The sequence below is a fragment of the Pan paniscus genome, chromosome 11 (genome assembly GCF_029289425.2).
Source record: "Pan paniscus chromosome 11, NHGRI_mPanPan1-v2.0_pri, whole genome shotgun sequence".
NCBI classification, from domain to species: Eukaryota; Metazoa; Chordata; class Mammalia; order Primates; family Hominidae; genus Pan; species Pan paniscus.
The window spans coordinates 105,410,168-105,429,067 of record NC_073260.2 but is presented as its reverse complement, the minus strand read 5'-3'; the positions used below and the strand labels follow the sequence as shown (position 1 = coordinate 105,429,067).

The 18,900-nt window shown below is 43.5% G+C and overlaps 1 protein-coding gene across 6 annotated transcripts in view; it reads right to left on the bottom strand.

Annotated features, from left to right (window-relative positions):
- Positions 1 to 871: 871 nt before the first annotated feature.
- PLIN2 (perilipin 2) overlaps positions 872 to 18,900 on the bottom strand; it is a 118,695-nt gene continuing 100,666 nt past the window's right edge. For 3 of the 6 annotated variants that reach the window (XM_034967218.3, XM_055092093.2, XM_008976181.5), the window contains 8 exons: positions 18,822 to 18,873; positions 18,539 to 18,734; positions 15,987 to 16,069; positions 13,411 to 13,696; positions 12,177 to 12,358; positions 10,847 to 10,981; positions 8,878 to 9,168; positions 872 to 1,237 (listed from right to left, as the gene is read on the bottom strand). In XM_034967218.3, the coding sequence (XP_034823109.1) occupies positions 1,103 to 1,237; positions 8,878 to 9,168; positions 10,847 to 10,981; positions 12,177 to 12,358; positions 13,411 to 13,696; positions 15,987 to 16,069; positions 18,539 to 18,734; positions 18,822 to 18,851 (1,338 nt within the window). In that variant the 5' untranslated portion in view covers positions 18,852 to 18,873 and the 3' untranslated portion in view covers positions 872 to 1,102. Of the gene's footprint in view, positions 1,238 to 8,273; positions 9,169 to 10,846; positions 10,982 to 12,176; positions 12,359 to 13,410; positions 13,697 to 15,986; positions 16,070 to 18,538; positions 18,735 to 18,821; positions 18,874 to 18,900 lie in introns of those variants that run through there. The other 3 variants (XM_055092095.2, XM_055092096.2, XM_008976183.5) reach the window with 1 other exon arrangement.

Sequence of the window (18,900 nt, the reverse complement as noted above, 5' to 3'; positions counted from 1 at the left end):
TTTAAGGTTTTTTGTTATACAGAGAAGGTCTTACCATATTGCCCACACTGGTCTGGAACTCCTGGGCTCAAGTGATTCTCCCACCTTGGCCTCCCAAAGTGCTGGGATTGTAAGTGTGAGCCACTGCCCCCGGATTGCCTCTACAGTTTACTCCCTTAACTAATACTTTTTTTTTTTTTTTTTTTTTTTTTTTTGAGATGGAGTCTCACTCTGCCACCCAAACAGGAGGGCGGTGGTGTGATCTTGGCTCACTGCAACCTCTGTCTCCTGGGTTCAAGCAATTCTCCTGCCTCAGCCTCCTGAGTAGCTGGGATTACAGGCCTGTGCCACCACAGCCCGGCTAATTTTTTTTTTTTTTTTTTTTTTTTTTGTATTTTTAGTAAAGACGGGGTTTCACCATGTTGGCCAGGCTGGTTTCAAACTCCTGACCTCAAGTGATCCACCCACCTTGGCCTCCCAAAGTGCTGGGATTACAGGCAACTAATACTTAATGCGGCTCTGTGCCAGGCACTGCTCTATGCTTTTCACAAATGTTAACTATTTAATCTTCATAGCAAACTTAGCCCTATTCCTGTTTTACTGATGAAAAAAATGAGGCATAGAGAAATTAAGTAACTTGCTGAAGGTCACACAGTAAGCAGCAGAGCCAGATTACAACCCAGAGTCTGAGCCCTTACCCATCATGCTATGCTTCCTCCCAGGTGACCTGCTTTTAGTCACATGCCCACCACTAGGCTAAGGGAAAGCAAAAACCTTGACCACTATACCCACTGAGACCTTCAAAAGAAGCATGAATGAATCATGGGAGACCAAAAGACAACAAATGTTCACTATACCAGCGGGAAAAAAAATCATGAAGTCAAGATTATACAGCCCAATTTTCATTATAAGTATTTCAGCAATTAAACTTTAATTATATTAAATGATATATGACACAGAACTAGGATCTCTTACAAAAGTTTAGATCAGAGTGTCATTGCAATTAAGACCAATGTAGCCAAAAAATAGATTAACACTCTTCAAAGTCACAGGAATAAAAACAGGAAGTTTAATGTAATACAAATTGCGTATTCAACCAAAAGGGGTATTTTGTTGTTGTTAGTTATTCAACATCTTGCCCTGAGAGGACAGGGCCATTAGCATGTGAATGATTTGATCCGTTCTCCTCTTCCAAAGCTATAATATCTGGAATTTCATCAGTCTCAGATGTCAAGTCTATGGTGGTGAAATCAAACACCTGTAAAAGAAGAATCTTGGATATTGAAACAAACACCGATGAAGTGAGTTGTCAGGTCCATCTGAGCTCATGGAGACTTTAGTGCATGTAGGTGAACCTTGCTTTGTCCATAGCTGTGCTTTTTGAAAAGATGTTTGTGGTCTTATTCCTGCAATTCCCTCATACTATAAAAGCACTAAGGAAACCTTTTAAAAAGGAAACTAACTAGTGGTGGAACCTAGTCAATGAAGCTTTTTAAAAAAATACCAGATATAAAGCATTTTTTGTTATTCAACTATTAATCTATTACTTTCTTAAAAACAATAATACCCCACTTTTCCATAAGCAAGTGTCTAGGCAAATGTTTAGCAACTGAGGAAACAAAAGGTCTTTTTATGGTTGAAACAGCCATCACAAAACCCTACCTCTTCCCTGCACAGGAAAGCCTTTAGGGACAAGAAACTCTATCAAATTTTATTTTATATACAATTTCGATAAGCTAGGTAACGTTTCTTAGCAAACAACAGATTAAAACAAGAAAATTAAGGCCAGCTGCAGTGGCTCACGCCTGTAATCCCAGCCCTTTGGGAGGCCGAGATGGGAGGATCACGAGGTTGGGAGATCGAGACCATCCTGGCTAACACGGTGGAACGCTGTCTCTACTAAAAATACAAAAAGTTAGCCAGGCGTGGTGGCATGCCCCTGTAGCCCCAGTTACTCAGGAGGCTGAGGCAGGAGAATCACTTGAATCCAGGAGCAGTGAGCCGAGGTTCACCACCACTCCAGCCTGGGCGACAGAGCGAGACTCTGTCTGAAAAAAAAAAAAAAAGAAAGAAAAGAAAAAAAATTAATAACATATATTACCAAAGGCTAGAATCTTGATAGTGGAGGAAAAAATGTAGCTGATTACCTAACAGAGGAAAAAGAGCTAACAGCAACAAAAATCCCTCAAAAAGACCGGGTGCGGTGGCTCACGCCTGTAATCCCAACACTTTGGCAGGTGGATCATGAGGTCAGGAGTTCGAGACCAGCCTGGCCAACATGGTGAAACCCCATCTCTACTAATAATACAAAAATTAGCCGGGTATAGTGGCAGATGACTGTAATCCCAGCTACTCGGGAGGCTGAGGCAGGAGAATTACTTGAACCCAGGAGGCAGAGGTTGCAGTGAGCCAAGATTGCACCATTGCACTCTAGCCTGGGTAACAGAGCAAGACACTGTCTACAGGGAAAAAAAAAAATCCCTCAAAAAATAGAAGGAAAGAGGGAAATTGGGGAGTTACTGTGGGTTTTTTTGTTTTGTTTTGTTTTAGATGGAGTTTCACTCTGTCCCCCAGGTTGGAGTGCAGTGGCGTAATCTCAGCTGTCTGCAACCTCAGCCTCCCAGGTTCAACTGATTCTCCTACCTCAGTTTCCCGAGTAACTGGGATTACAGGCGTGCGCTGCAACCATGCCTGGCTAATTTTTGTATTTTTTAGTAGCGATGGGGTTTCACCATGTTGGCCAGGCTGGTCTCGAACTCCTGACCTCAAGTGGTCCACCCTCCTTGGCTTCCCAAAATGTTGGGATTACAGGCGTGAGCCACTGCACCCAGCCTGGAGTTATTGTTTAATAGGTACAGAATTTGTGCTTAAGATGAATATAACGGTGATGGTTGTATAACATTGTGAATGTGCTTAATGCCACATAATTGTACACTTAAAAATTGAAAAAATGGAAATTTTGACATTGGATTTCTTTTTGTTTTGTTTGTTTGTTTGTTTTGAGATGGAGTCTCATTGTCACCCAGGCTGGAGTGCAGTGGTGCGAACTCGGTTCACTACAACCTCCACCTCCCAGGTTCAAGTGATTCTCCTGCCTCAGCCACCCAAGTACCTGGTATTACAGGCGAGTGCCACCACACCCGGCTAATTTTTGTATTTTTAGTAGAGATGGGATTTCACCATGTTGGCAAGGCTGGTCTTGAACTCCTGACCTCAGGTGATCCACCCACCTTGGCCTCCCAAAGTGCTGGGATTACAGGCATGAGCTACCATGCCCAGCCAGCTCTACTATCTTTTATATGGCACTCTCAAATGGCACTTTCATAAAATCTGTACCAGCTAAAAACCTAGAAAGTATATTATGTATCAAGACTAGGCTCCCTTGTGAGATTCAAAGCCTTTCATTATATTATATTTCATATTATATCTCTAATCTGCAGGCCCAGTTTAAGCAAGAAAAACACGAGAAGAATCTCAGGCAATTCTGTCTACCTCCCACTGCAAACATTTTCCCCTCGACTGCCTTCCTATCACTTCAGTTAGTCATCTTACTGACAATCTTAACAATTTTTTTTTTTTTTTGAGACGGAGTCTCGCTCTGTCGCCCAAGTTGGAGTGCAGTGATGCCATCTTGGCTCACTGCAACCTTCGCCTCCCAGGTTCAAGCAATTCTCATGCCTCAGTAGCTTGAATTACAGGAGCGAGCCACAATGCCCAGCTAATTTTTGTATCCTTAGTAAAGACGAGGTTTCACCATGTTGGCCAGGCTGCCGTTGAACTCCTGGCCTCAAGTGATCTGCCGACTCGGCCTCCCAAAGTGCTAGGATTACAGGCATGAGCCACCGCACCTGGGCAATTTTTACAATTAAAGATGTATTGTGTTAATCAGCAGTTTCATCTGTCAAATTCAACGAAGTATAGGCTGCCTGCCTCTCACCACCAATTAAGAGTATAATTTTCTAATTCAGTCTTTTCCTTCTGAGCACTCTATTCCTGACTCTCAGCTTAGGATGGTTAGTTAGAAGTCCTTAACCCTCACCAGTCCTAAAAATATGACCTGGGACTAGCCCAGTGAGGGTCAAATTGACGCCATTTTTTTTTCAGGAGTTAATAATTTCTAAAACTAAGGTTTTAGAAGTTCAGTTCTAAAGAAGTTCATTTTGGGGTGGAGGGAGTGGGGTAGCATCAGAATCTCAAAAGGTAACCAAGAAAGATACCATAAAACAAGTCTTTGGCTTAAGCTGACCTGTAGCCCTATATCTTACATAAACCAAATTTTAGCTTTTTCCTTTTCACTTCATTAGTTGTTTTTTTTCCGCAGCCTTGAACTCCTGGGCTCAAGCAATCTTCCTGTCCCAGCCACCTGAGAAACTGAGACTATAGGTGCATACCACTAGGCCCAGTTTCATTAGTTCTTTAATACCTATAACTGCCTTATCAAAGTGGATGTATTTTCCTAACCATGAGCTGGTATTATATACTCACACCTTGAACTGCCAAGTTAAAGATACTACATGTCACTGTCCCACAGATGATGTCCCCATGCCTCTAGCACAAATTTAAAAAACACACCCCCATCCTCAACACTCACTTCCATCTGTTGAGGCAACATTAACTTAATAGATGAGAAAACTAAGGCTCAGAGATTAATGGCCAACGCATCATATTCCTTTGCATTTTTGCATAGGACAAACTAGAAAGACTATGTTATCATTACAGGCAAAGGAAAAAACATTCTTGAACACTCCCTGAGGCACACCATGCCAGGTTTCATGCAGTCAAATGTTTACGAACCTGCCATGGTTACATACTATGTTAGCCTTAGTCAGTATTTTCCCTCAAAAGAACTGTTTTCTGGAGGAAAAAAAGTCTGTAAAACCAAAATTTTCTGCCAGTTTATGCAACAATGAAGCTGCAAGATGTGAGAACACAGGCCAGGTTCAGTAGCTCATGCCTGGAATCGCAGCACTTTGGCAGGCCGAGGTGAGTGGATCACTTGAGCTCAGGAGTTTGAGACCAGCCTGGGCAACATGGTGAAACCCCATCTTTACAAAAATACAAAAATTAGCCAGGTGTGATTGTGCATGCCTATGGTCCCAGATACTCAGGACACTGAGGAGGGAGAATCGATTGAGCCTGGGAGGCGAAGCTTGCAGTGAGCCAATCACACCACCGCACTATTGCCTGAGCAACAGAGCAAGAGCCCATCTCAAAAAAAAAAAAAAAAAAAAAATGCCAGAACACCATAAATCCTGAGACATGTTGACAAATGAATGAAATGCATGTAGACACAAACTTGAAACACAAAGACAGCAAAACCATGACCAACGTGCACAGCTCACAGCAAAAAGCAAGGGCTGCTGGTGCTCTTCTAGAAGCTAAGGATGTTCTACATTTTATTCTGCCCCTGCTCAGGAAGAAGAGCTTTGAGACCTCTCTCCTTTTCATAAGCTATTCAGTAACGACTACAATTCTTTTTTTTTTTTTTTAATTTGTACTAAAGTAACACACTATAACTCTTATAATAGGGAAACACAAAGGTGTATGTTCAGGATAAGAAAGCATGTGTGGCCAGGCGTGGTGGCTCACGCCTGTAATCCCAGCATTTTGGGAGGCCGAAGCAGGCAGATCACTTGAGGTCAGGAGTTCGAGACCAGCCTGGCCAATGTGGTGAAACCCCATCTCTACTAAAAAGACAAAAACTAGCCAGGCATGGTGGTGCACGCCTATACTTGGGAGGCTGAGGGTAGGAGAATAGCTTGAACCTGGGAGGTGGAGGTTGCAGTGAGCTGAGACCACACCATCACACTCCAGCCTGGACAACAGAGCAAGACTCTGCCTCAAAAAAAAAAAAAAATTAAGAGGCAGAGGCCTAGAAAATGCCAGTCACTGGGAACAGGAAGGCAAGTGAGTGACTAGGCTCTGTCCTGGAAACCCATAAATCACAAAAGTCCATCCTTCCCAGAAACCAGAAGCTCCTTATCTGCAAAACAAATCCTAGGGATTTCCCACCTACCCTCCAACTCAACTCACCTGTTTACTGATTTCTGGAGTTACAATGAGAAGAAAAAATTTGTAACTTGATAAAAACCTTTTTTTTTTTTTTTTTTTTTTTTTTGAGACAGGGTCTGTCACCCAGGCAGGAGTGCAGTGTCACAATCTCGGCTCACTGCAACCTTCACCTGCCTTGGTTCAGGGGATTCTTGTGCCTCAGCCCCCAAGTAGCTGGGGTTACAGGTGCATACAGCCATGCCCGGCTAATTTTTGTGGGGTTTTTTGTTGTTGTTATTTTTGGTTTTTTTTTTTTTTTTTGAGATGGAGTCTCGCCCTGTCGCTGGACAGGCTGGAGTGCAATGGCGCAATCTCAGTTCACTGCAACCTCCACCTCCAGGGTTCAAACGACTCTCCTGCCTCAGCCTCCCGAGGAGCTGGGATTACAGGTGCACGCCCCCATGCCCAGCTAATTTTTGTATTTTTAGTAGAGACAAGGTTTACCATGTTGGCCAGGCTGGCCACTGTTGGCCTCTCCTGACCTCTTGATCCGCCAGCCTCAGCCTCCCAACGTGCTGGGATTACAGGCCGTGAGCTACCACGCCCGGCCTAATTTTTATGTTTTTAGTAGAGACTGGGTTTTGCCCTGTTGGCCAGGCTGGTCTCAAACTCCTGACCTCAAGTGATCTGTCCACCTCGGCCTCCCAAAGTGCTGGGATTACAGGCATGAGTCACCGTGCCTGGTCGATAAAAAACTTTAATAGACTCACTCACACCAAAGGAACATGTAAAGTTATGTGCCGCTTCCTTGTTTTCATGGAGAGAAAGGGGTGAACCAGGACAGAAAGAGACTAATGTGAGTTAGACTTCCCAGTTCTGCTGAGGGCAGCCCTGCTTACCTTTTAGCAGGGACAGCCAGAAGCATGTAGCTCTATTTCACACTTTTTTTTTTTTTTTTAAGACAGAGTCTCACTCTGTTGCTCAGGTTGGAGTGCAGTGGCGCAATCTTGGCTCACTGCAGCCTCCACCTCCCAGACGCAGGGGATTCTCCTTGCCCAGCCTCCAAGTAGCTGGGATTATAGGCGTGCACCACCAGGCCAGGCTAATTTTTGTATTTTTTGTAGAGAAAGGGTTTCACGTTGTTGGTCAGGGTGGTGTCGAATCCCTGACCTCAGGTGATCTGCCTGCCTCGGCCTCCCAAAGTGCTGGGATTACAGGTATGAGCCACAGCGCCTGGCCTATTTCACAAGTTCTGAGACTCACTTTTAAAAACTAGTTTGACATATTTCATCTGTGTGACAAGGAGATTCAGGATGGTTCCTAAATAACCAATGTTGAATGGACTAGAAGTCTGAATACCATAGGCAGAAGGTAAGAAGAACCTTTTTCTACAGGGGGCTTAAAGTCTTTTTACTTCTAATTAGTCTCACATGGTCTTCTATACGTATGTCCCCAACAACAACTGAGGTTAGTGACTTTTTCCCAAAATGACAACACAGTAAGTTAAGTCCAACTAAGGCTGGACACTGAAGAATCTCCCTTTAGGACTCACGCTTTAACTGGTTCCCTGGCAAGAAATGCCCAATGCCTTTATATGATGCTGATTTAAACAATCACTCACTTCCTTTCAGCTCTGATTCCTTTTCAGTGAGGTAGTCAGACATGACTAGGCCCTTTTACTGGTTTAAAAACCCACTCACAGGGGTCCAGTAAGTTGGCAAACAAAGAGGGCCAACTGTCACCTAGTAAAATTTGAATATGCACATTAGCTTTTAATTTGTTTTAAATCTGTTATCAAGCATCCTATTTTTTTTAATCTGTTATCAAGCATCCTATTTTCTTTTCTTTTTTCTTTTTTTTTTTTTTTTTTTTTTGAGATGGAGTCTTGCTCTTTCGCCCAGGCCAGAGTGCAGTGGCGCTATCTCGGCTCACTGCAAGCTCCGCCTCCCGGGTTCACGCCATTCTCCTGCCTCAGCCTCCTGAGTAGCTGGGACTACAGGCACCCGCCACCGTGCCCGGCTAATTTTTTGTATTTTTAGTAGAGATGGGGTTTCACCGTGTTCGCCAGGATGGTCTCGATCTCCTGACCTCGTGATCCGCCCACCTCAGCCTCCCAAAGTGCTGGGGTTACAGGCGTGAGCCACAGCACCCGGCCAAGCATCCCATTTTTAACATTAGCCTTCCAATGTTCTCACTCTGCCAAACTCCCCAACAGGCCAATTGAAACTCATGTATGTATAATAACTCTGTCATGCAGGTTAAGCAGCTCTACGAAAGCAACACACAAAGCATATGGAACAAACAGCATGTAACTGGTCTATCCTGCATTGAATTTTATTGAATTCAAAGGTAGTATTCCTATTTGAGAAATGAAAAACTAAAATCAAGTTTTACAAGCAAGCATCATGAGATAAAGCAGTGAAGAGGCCTTTTCAGATCACACCAGAGCAGACACCAGTTTCTACCCCAGCCCACATGAAGATGTTTTTATTCAATACAAACAGTAACAGAGGCAACACAATGGCCATAGAATGAGAACATAAGTGCATTTGAATTTTTTCTGAGTTCTGGCTATAGGCTCTGACAAGCCTATCATTCTTTTCTTACCAGGTGAACAGAAATCATCTGCTAATGCCAGAAACTTTAAAGCTCTTAATTCAGCTGGAAACAACTACAATTGAGGGCCTTTATACTAGCTACTTGCTTCCCAATTTAGGGTTGCCTAGCAAGTTAATTTCAACATAACAAAAGGTGTCATCTGTCTGGCCACAGCATGCACTAGTGATAGGGGCAGGTTTAATGAGTTTTGTGCTCAGATCGCTGGGTCTCCTGGCTGCTCTTGTCCATCTCTGCACCTTGGTCCTGAGCATTCTGAGACTCAGTCAGCTGAGGATAAAAGGGACCTACCAGCCAGTTGAGGGGCGTGTTGTTAACAAGATAATCCATCACGTCATCTAAAGATTCCTTCATTTTCTGCAGCTGCCCCTTGCTAGAAGTGAGGAGGCCGTCAGACACTTCTTTAAAGGAGGCAGCATTGCGGAACACTGAGTAGATGTCGCCTGCCATCACCCCCATGTGCTTGGCCTGATCTTGGATGTTCTGCGGTACACCTTGGATGTTGGACAGGAGTGTGTGGCACGTGGTCTGGAGCTGCTGAGTCAGGTTGCGGGCAATTGCAAGAGTACGTGACTCAATGTGCTAAAAATAAAACTTAAAATTAGCAGTGGATCCAATAGTGCTATGTATAAATTAGTTCAATGACAGTAAGCTGGTTATGTGTCCACCACATATGTGGATTCTTTGGCTTTTAAAAATCCTCATTACAATGCCGAGTGCAGCAGTATTATTCACATTTCATAGATATGAATATAAGCTTAGAGTTTAAGTAGATGGCTTCAGTTAACAACTGGAAAACAGCTGGGTAGGGATTCGAACTAGTGCCTGAGTCTCCAAAGTTCATCATCTTAAACTGAAGAAACATATTAGGTAGGGGAGACCCAAAAGAATGGAAATATACTTCATGTTAGTAGTGTAATGTATATATTCCCTCCTCAAATAAAATGACAAGACATGAACGAACAGTTCATATTGACTTCAGAGCTTTTGGGACACAACCACTTTCTAGGACTATAAGAGGATATTTCTTTTCCCTTCCTTCCTCCCTGCTTCCCTTCCTTTTTCTTCTTTCTTTCTTTATTTCTTCTTTCTTTCTTTTCTTTTCTTTCTTTCTTTCTGAGACAGGGTCTCAGTCTGTTGCCCAGGCTGGAGGACACTGGCACAATCATGGCTCACTGCAGACCCGACCTCTCGGGCTTAGGTGATCCTCCCACCTCAGCCTCTCGAGCAACTAGGACTACAGGTGCACACCACCACACCCTGCTAATTTTTGTATTTTTTGTAGAGATGGGGTTTCACAGTTGCCCAAGCTGGTCCTGAATTCCTGGGCTCAAGTGATCTGCCTGCCTTGGCCTCCCAAAATGCTGAGATTACAGGTGTGAGCCATTGCACCCAGCCAAGATGCTATGTCTTCCCTCTGGAACCTTGGTCACCTTATTGCCCTTTCACCTAGTTTATTCACCCATTAGTTCTCAGCTTACCATTCATCTCTTCCAGAAAGCAATGTGACTCAACTACCCCCACTCCAAGGCTGCCTGAGATAGTCTTCCCATATGTTTTCTTTTTTTTTTTTTTTTGAGACAGAGTCTTACTCTGTTGCCCAGGCTGGAGTGCAGTAGCATGATCTCGGCTCATGGCAACCTCTGCCTCCCAGGTTCAAGCTATTCTCCTGCCTCAGCTGCCCGAGCAGCTGGGACTACAGGCACGTGCCACCATGCCTGGCTCATTTTTTGTATTTTTAGTAGAGACAGGGTTTCACCATGTTGGCCAGGATGGTCTCGATCTCCTGACCTCGTGATCTACCCGCCTCGGCCTCCCAAAGTGTTGGGATTACAGGCGTGAGCCATCGCGCCCGGCCAATAGTACCTGTATTTATGCCGTTAAACAACAACCGGACTTGGCTACTCTGAGTGTACTGCCTATGAGATAGCCCTCTTCTGCAAGGAGCATTAAAAAGGCACAATAGGACAGCATGGCTGGCTGTATCCCCTGTTAGTCTGTACCCATTATGAGGGCAAGGCCTGTGTTTCTCATTTAGTTGTATCTCACTTGGGGCATATGTATACTCATAGGTTGTTAGATAAAATTATTCGCTGCCTAGTTTTGCTTTTCTGCCACATAACTAGCCACCTATGTACATGGTATTGTTCAACCTTTTGATAGAGAAGAGTATTCTAAGACATAGTATGGAAAAATTGAAATGAAAAGTCTGATAAGAACTTCTTCAGCAACCAGCAAATGACCGTCCCAGTCATCTTACCTCAGCACAGTGGGACTCATCAGTATCATCATATCCAATGCTCCTTTTCCACTCTACCCACGAGAGGTAGAGCTTATCCTGAGCATCCTGAATTTTCTGATTGGCACTATACACATTCTTCCTGGCAAATTCAATCTAGACACATTGAAACAAAACAAAGGAACACACAAGTCAGATATTCACGTTAGCCTGTTTGCAGATGTATGATGTAAATCAGGCAACATAAAAACTAAGAATTTCCTGGAGTTGAATAAGATCTATTCCTGCTATCATTATTATTTATTATCAATATGTATAAATTAACCAAGCAGTAGTAGCTCTTTACTGCCTCTATTTAACTATTAAATCACTGACTCCACATTTACTTCCAGTTTAGCACAGGTAAAGCAACTAAAAAACTACAAAAAAATTTTTTTTGAGTCTCACTCTGTCACCCAGGCTGAAGTACAGTGGCGCGATCACAGCTCACTGAACCTCCGTCTCGTGCCTTAGCCTACCGAGTAGCTGGGATTACAGGCATACGCCACCATGCCCAGCTAATTTTTGTATTTTTAGTAGAGACAGGATTTCACCTTGTTGGCCAGACTGGTCTCGAACTACTGACCTCAGGTGATCCAACCACCTTGCCCTCCTAAAGTGCTGGGATTATAGGCATGAGCCACCACGCCCAGCCAGCAACTAAAATTTAATGTGTACATGAGTAAAGGATAAGTTAGAATTACAAAACAGAAAGGAATTTGACCTTCCTCTTCCCTGTTGCCAACCACTATTTCCCCTTCTAAGAAGAAATGGTTTTCTCATGGCAGTACAGAATGGTACATACTGTTCTTTAACTTGGAAACCTTTAATGGCTACACAGTAGTCTATTGTGATATATCAATTTAATTAGTCCTGTTAGTGGATGTGCATTGTTATAGTCTCTTGCAACTTTAAACAAATATACACATCTGTAAGATAAAAAGTAAAACAGCTCCAAGTGTAGGTATGCTTGTAACTTTACTAAAACTGTCTCTTGGATCAGTCCCTTAGAGCAAGAGCTGCGCAAGTGTGGTTCTTTCTCTACACCGTTGCCAACAGCCACATTTCCCATGTGGCAGGACAAGAGAGATGTCAGTATTTGACCCCTCAGAGCGAGATTAGCATTGCTTCCTATATTTCAACTAGTTATACTTCCTTTTTCTGTGAGCTGTCTTCATATTCTTTGTCCAGTTTTCTATTGGGTTGTTCGTCAACTAAGAATGAAATTCTTGGATTTTGTGATTACATTTAATTCTTGATCCTAGAGATAAATGAACCCACTTCAGATACCTTAAAATAAAGTTTTACTCACCAGGTGAACAGTAGAATCGAGCTGAGAAATGGTCTGTTGGCTTTTTTGCTTAGCTTCTTTAACCCTGCTGAGAGCCTGCTGGTAGGCACGGGAGCGAAGCTTGGTAGACAGGGATCCCAGTCTAACATAATAACTTGGCTTCTGAACCAGATCAAATCCTTCAACTTTTTTTGCTTCTTTTTCTGAAGTTAGAAATAAGAGACAAAATAACTTAAGGGATCACAGTGACAAGTGATAAGGCCTGGACTCTAACCTGGGTCTTGACTTTCTTACTTCTACCCAATCACTTAGCAATCATGCAGTCATTCTTCCAAGACTGCTCACGTCTGCTGCTGGACTTGACTACCCTGAACATATTACTGTATCTGATACACACTGCATGCATCTACACGTTTCTCCCACTAGAGTAAACTGCTTTTTTTTTTTTTTGGAAACAGGTCTTGCTCTGTTGCCCAGGCTGGAGTACAGTGGCACAATTTTGGCTCACTGCAACCTCAACCTCCCGAGCTCAACTGATCCTCTCACCTCAGCCTCCTGAGTAGCTAGGACTCTAGGAACAAGCCACCATGCCCAGCTAATTTTTGTGTTTTTTAGGGTTTCGCCATGTTGCCCAGGCTAATCTCAAACTCCTGAACTCAAGCGATCTGCCTGTCTTAGCCTCCCAAAGTGCTGGGATTGTAGGCATGCATGCACCATTGCGCCCAGCCTAGAGTGAACTTGAGCGGCATGGTACCTGGCACACATTACCTAATGATGATTCTTTGTAATGAGGATTTTATAAAGCAATCCATTAAAGACTATCCATTTACAGAAAATATTTTTCAAGGCCAATTTTTGCTAAAGTTTCAAAACTTACTACGTACGATTCAATGTGAACTTTATGATTGCTTTAGGAAGGAAAATCTATAGAGGCAAAAAGATTAGTGGTTGCTCACATCTGTAATCCCAGCACTTTGGGAGGTCAAGGCAGGTGGATCGTTTGAGCCCAGGAGTTCGAGATCAGCCTGGGCAACATAGTGAGATCCCATCTCTATAAAATTAAATTAAATTAAAAAGGACTGACTGCAAACAGGCATGAGGATCTTTTGGGGTAGCAGAAGTGTTCTAAAACTGGATTGCGGTGATGCTTGCACAACTGTGTAAATTTAGACTAAAGATGAGAGTATATATGTCAATGAAGCTGTTTAAGAAAGATTTAATATAAAACAGTATTTCAAGATAAAATTCCAGTTACCTAGTTCTTCCTCAGTGAGAGGGAGGTACTGTTCTACCAACAGCTCTGATTTGGTGAGTGCACTTTCTACGCCACTGCTCACGAGCTGCATCATCCGACTCCCCAAGACTGTGTTAATGCTGCCACTGACCACAGACTTGGTCTTCTCCACACTGCCAGTCACCGCCCCTTTGGTCTTGTCCATCACCCCTGTGATCGTGCTGGCCACAGAATCCTTGGCCTCAGTCACAGTAGTCGTCACAGCATCTTTTGCCCCAGTCACAGCACCTTTGGCATTGGCAACAATCTGTAAGTAGAAAAGCAGATCCCTTGGCTGGTGAGAAAAATGAGCATAAGGACATACCTAAGGTCTTAACTAAGGCAGCACAGCTGAAGAGTTAAAGAAGCAATCTAGTCCTCTCACTCTAGCTTTAGGTCTTGGGCAAGTCACTAAGAGTTGATGAGCTTGAATTTCCCTATCAAGTATATCTGCCCTACCTGCCAATCCTTGGGAATTGCTGGAGGAGCAAATGAAGTAAACAGATATGAAATTTGTCTGTTTGCCAAGGCTGCAGTGAGCCATGATTGTGCCACTGCACTCAGCCTGGGTGACAGAGCAAGACCCTGTCTCAAAAAAAAAAAAAAAAAAAAGAAGAAGAAAAAAGAAAAAAAAAGAAAAGAAAAGAAGGTAAGTTATATAGCTTATTCCAAAGTCACACAAATCCAGAGAGGAAACTGAAGATCAAACTATACCTGGCCCTCGGGGTGTTATTAGTATGCAGTTATTATACATGGCAGGGCATGGTGGCTCATGCCTGTAATGCCAGCACTTTGCAAAGCTGAGTCGGTTGGATCACCTGAGGTTAGGAGTTCGAGACCAGCCTGACCAACATGGTGAAACCCCGTCTCTACTAAATACAAAAAATTAGTTGGGCGTGGTGGCACATGCCTGTATCCCCAGCTACTTGGGAGACTGAGGCAGAAGAATCACTTGAACCCCAGAGGTGGAGGTTGCAGTGAGCCAAAATTGTACCATTACACTACAGCCTGGGCAACAAGAGCAAAACTCTGTCTCAAAAACAAACAAACAATGACAAAAAAAATTAGCTGGGTGTGGCGGGGCGTGCCTGTGAACCCAGCTACTGGGGAGGCTGAAGCAGGACAATTGCTTGAACCCAGGAGGAAGAGACAGCAGTGAGCCGAGATTGTGCCACTGCACTCCAGCCTGGGCGACAGAGCAAGACTCTGTCTCAAAAAAAAAAAAAAAAAAAAAAGAACACAAGTTACCAACATTTAAAGAAAATATCCGAAATGGAAAATAACTCTCACCATTAGCACAGTCTCAAGCAATGTAAGTGAAAAATTTAAAAGATTTGCACAAGCATTCTAAAGGCTATACACTAAACTTACCTATAGTTGTGTACCACATAATATTTTGGTCAGCGATGGACCACTATTCAATGATAGTCCCATAAGATTATAATGGACTGCCCTGTAACAGGTATACTTTTTTTTTTCACTGCACCTTTTCTAGTTTAGATACACAAATACTTATCATTGTGTTACAGTAGTCAGTGTAGTCATGCTGTGCAGGTTTGTAGCCTAGAAGCAAGCAACAGGCTGTATACCATATAGCCTAGGTATATAGCAGGCTATACACCATATAGCCTAGGTATATAGCAGGCTATACCACAAGTCCCTAACCCCTGGGCCATGGACCATTACCAGTCCATTACCAGTCAGAGGCGGCATTAGATTCTCATAGGAGACCTAACCCTAACCCTCTTGTGAACTGTGCATGTGCATGCTCCTTATGAGAATCTAATGATACATATAGTGCACTTGAATCATCCCAAAAACACCACCCACCCCCTGCTGGTCCATGGAAAAACTGTCTTCCATGGAACCAGTTCCTGGTGCCATAAAGCTTGGGGACCACTGGGCTCTACCATCTAGGTTGGTGTGAGCATACTCTGTGATGTTCACACAATGGCAAAATCACCTAATGTGCATTTCTCAAAATATATTCCCATCACTAAGTGACAGATGACTGTATTTAGATTATGAAAAGACACAGAGCTATATTTTTCCCTAACTGGTATCCTTTTGTGCCATTCTGTATTCTTAATTTGAAACAAAATTTTAGGACATTATCTGAACCAAAGGATCACCAGGACAGACAAGCCTATCATTTTTGTCAACACTGGCTAGCTATCCCATATGGATGGTAGTTCCTGGCAGCATTGTACAAGCCAGGTGAGAAAAGGTTATATATATCACGTCTGCATTTATTTAATACCACAAGACAATCGGTTACTTGAGACAGCAATTTCATTTATAGGAGCAAAGACACAAACTGATAGACAACACACTAAAAGTTTTCTAATCCAAAGGAGGCTAGTTCTTCTCTGCTTCGTAGATACAACTTGACAACAGTTCAGGAAGTAAGGAAGTGGCCATTATTTTTCAAACATACATCCAGATCCAGGTTGGGAAAACAAGTATTTGCCTGTTTGTGATATGTACAGCTTGTTTTAACAGATAGAAGATGAAAACATGTGAAGTGTCAAGTCTCAGCACTTTTGTCCCAAGCTCACCTGAGTTGATGGCTGATTCAGAATAGGCAGTCTCTCCTCAATCCTGTCTAGCCCCTTACAGGCATAGGTATTGGCAACTGCAACTAGAATCACAAATGGGAAAATGTTAATGTAGTACTACAGGTATAGAATGAACACACATTTCCATAGGCCTTATAAAAAATGGCAATAATGGGCTGGGCGCGGTGGCTCACGCCTGTAATCCCAGCACTTTGGGAGGCTGAGGCAGGCGGATCACGAGGTCAAGAGATCGAGACCATCCTGGCCAACATGGTGAAACCCCGTCTCTACTAAAAATACAAAAATTAGCTGGGCGTGATGGTGTGCGCCTGTAGTCCCAGCTACTCAGGAGGCTGAGGCAGGAGAATCGCTTGAACTCAGGAAGCAGGGGTTCCAGTGAGCCAAGATGCATCATTGCACTCCAGCCTGGGTGACAGAGCAAGACTCCATCTCAAAAAAAAAAAAAAAAGGCAAGAATGTTGATCTTATACAACAGAAGGCATTGCCTGGTTTATCTAGTTCTGACAGGAAGAGGCCTGGCAAGTTGCTGGCAACTCTCTTCTAAAGGTAAGGAAATATGGGGGTGTAAGGGAGGAGCAGGCAGAGGCAGTGACAGGCCAAACAGGAAGCTGGCTCTGAAGCTTCTTCCTTATCAACTGGCCCCTAATGTTAATGCCAAGAGTAGCTGGGCTTTCCCTGAACTGTCATTCAGAGAATAAGGTATCTGGAAACTCTCTCAAAATCGGCATTCCCATGCTAGTTTAATCCCTACCTACGCTTACTTCAGCACAGGTCAGTGTATTTGGGGTCCTCAGGAGGAAAGAGTATGCCAAGACCACCCTGGATCTCCCTAACAAGGGAGATTTTAGTGTGAGCTTCCCGCTAAGAATACCAAACCAAGTACTAGTACCAAATTCATTTAGGAAGTAGCAGAGTTGGAATGGCTGGTCTCTAAAGGCTCCTTATAATCCTAAAAGTCCCTGGCTTAACCATTTGAAAGAATGATTTAAATCTTTATTCAAAAGCAGTTCATGATGTGGAGAAATTGGAGCCTCCATACAGTGTTGGTGGGAATGTAAAATGGTACAGCTGATTTGGAAAACAGTCTGGCAGCTCCTCAAAAGCTTAAACAGTTATTATATAACCCAGCAATTCCACTCCTGGATATATACCAAAAAAACCTGAAAACATGTCCACACAAAAAGTTGTATACAAATGTTCACAGAAGCATTATACATAATCTCCAAAAGTAGAACGAACCCAAACATCCATCAGTTGAAGAATGAATAAATATTGTCTGTCTAGACAGTAAATTACTATTCAACAATAAAAAGAGATGCAGTACTGATATGATGTGACAAGACAGATTAACTTTGAAAACATTATGCTTAATGAAAGAAGCCAATCACAAAAAAACCCACACATTTTATGATTTCGTTTATAAGAAATATCCAGCATAGGCAAATCTATAAAGACAAAGTAGATTAGTAGCTGCCTCAGGGTGGTTGTTAGGAAATGGGGAGTGACTGCTAAGTATGAGAGTATGAGATTTCTCATGGAGTATGAGATTTCTGTTCTTTATTTTGGTAAAATATACATAACAAATTTCACCATTTCAACCATTTTTAACTGTGCAATTCAGTGGCATTAAGTCCATTTACAACATTATACAACCATCACCACTATCCATTTCTAAAACTCATTCATGGCCAGGCATGGTGGCTCACACCTGTAGTCCTAGCACTTTGGGAGGCCGAGGCGGGCGGATCACCTGGGGTCAGGAGTTCCTGACCAGCCTGGCCAACACGGCAAAACCCTGTCTCTACTAAAAATACAAAATTAGCCGGGCATGGTGGTGTATGCCTGTAATCCCAACTACTCAGGGAGCTGAGGCAGGACAATCACCTGAGCCCGAGAGGCAGAGACTGCAGTGAGCAGTCTCAAGTTCCAGGCCTCAAGCGATCCTGCCATCTAGACCTCCCAAAGTGCTAGGATTACAGGTGCAGGCCACCGTGCCCATCCTCTGGGGGATTTTTAATTAAAGGATCATAAACATCTGCCAAAGCTATGAAACAGGCCTTCTGTGGACAGGCGCGGTGGCTCACGCCTGTAATCCCAGCACTTTGGGAGGCAGAGGTGGGTGGATCACAAAGTCAGGAGTTAAGCCTGGCCAATATTGTGAAACCGCGTCTCTACTAAAAATACAAAAATTAGCTGGGCATGGTGGTGGGAGCCTGTAGTCCCAGCTACTCGGGAGGCTGAGGCAGGAGAATCACTTGAACCCAGCAGACAGAGGTTGCAGTGAGCCAAGATTGCGCCACTGAACTCCAGCCTGAGTGATAGAGTGAGACTCCATCTCAAAAAAAAAAAAGGAAAGAAAAGAAAAGAAAAGAAACAGTCCTCTTACGGTAATGAGGGTCACCTGAAAGTTTCTAGGTAAAGGCAGTGTATGCCCCAGGAAGGGCTGAGGAGTTCCAGATGTTACTGCTGTGAGCTCAGGGGCTCGCCACTGACCAGTCCCTTGACTTGCATCTTGAAAAATCAGAACTCACTTTGCGGCTCTAGCTTCTGGATGATGGGCAGAGCACTGGTCATGGCCACGGAGGTGATGGTCTTCACACCGTTCTCTGCCATCTCACACACAGACTTCAGGTAGGGATACTGGTCCTTTGTACTGAGATAGGCTGAGGACATGAGGTCATACGTGGAGCTCACCAAGGGCAGGTTGACCACCCGAGTCACCACACTCTGCAATCAAAGTAGGGAGGGTATGCTTATTAATCTATCAAAACACAAAAGGAGAGAAAGTAGACAAAGGCTACTCAAAATTCATACCGGTTGTGGATCAACTGCAACGGATGCCATTTTTCTTCCTGGAGAAAGAAATCTGCAGAAAAGAGACTTATTTCAGAAC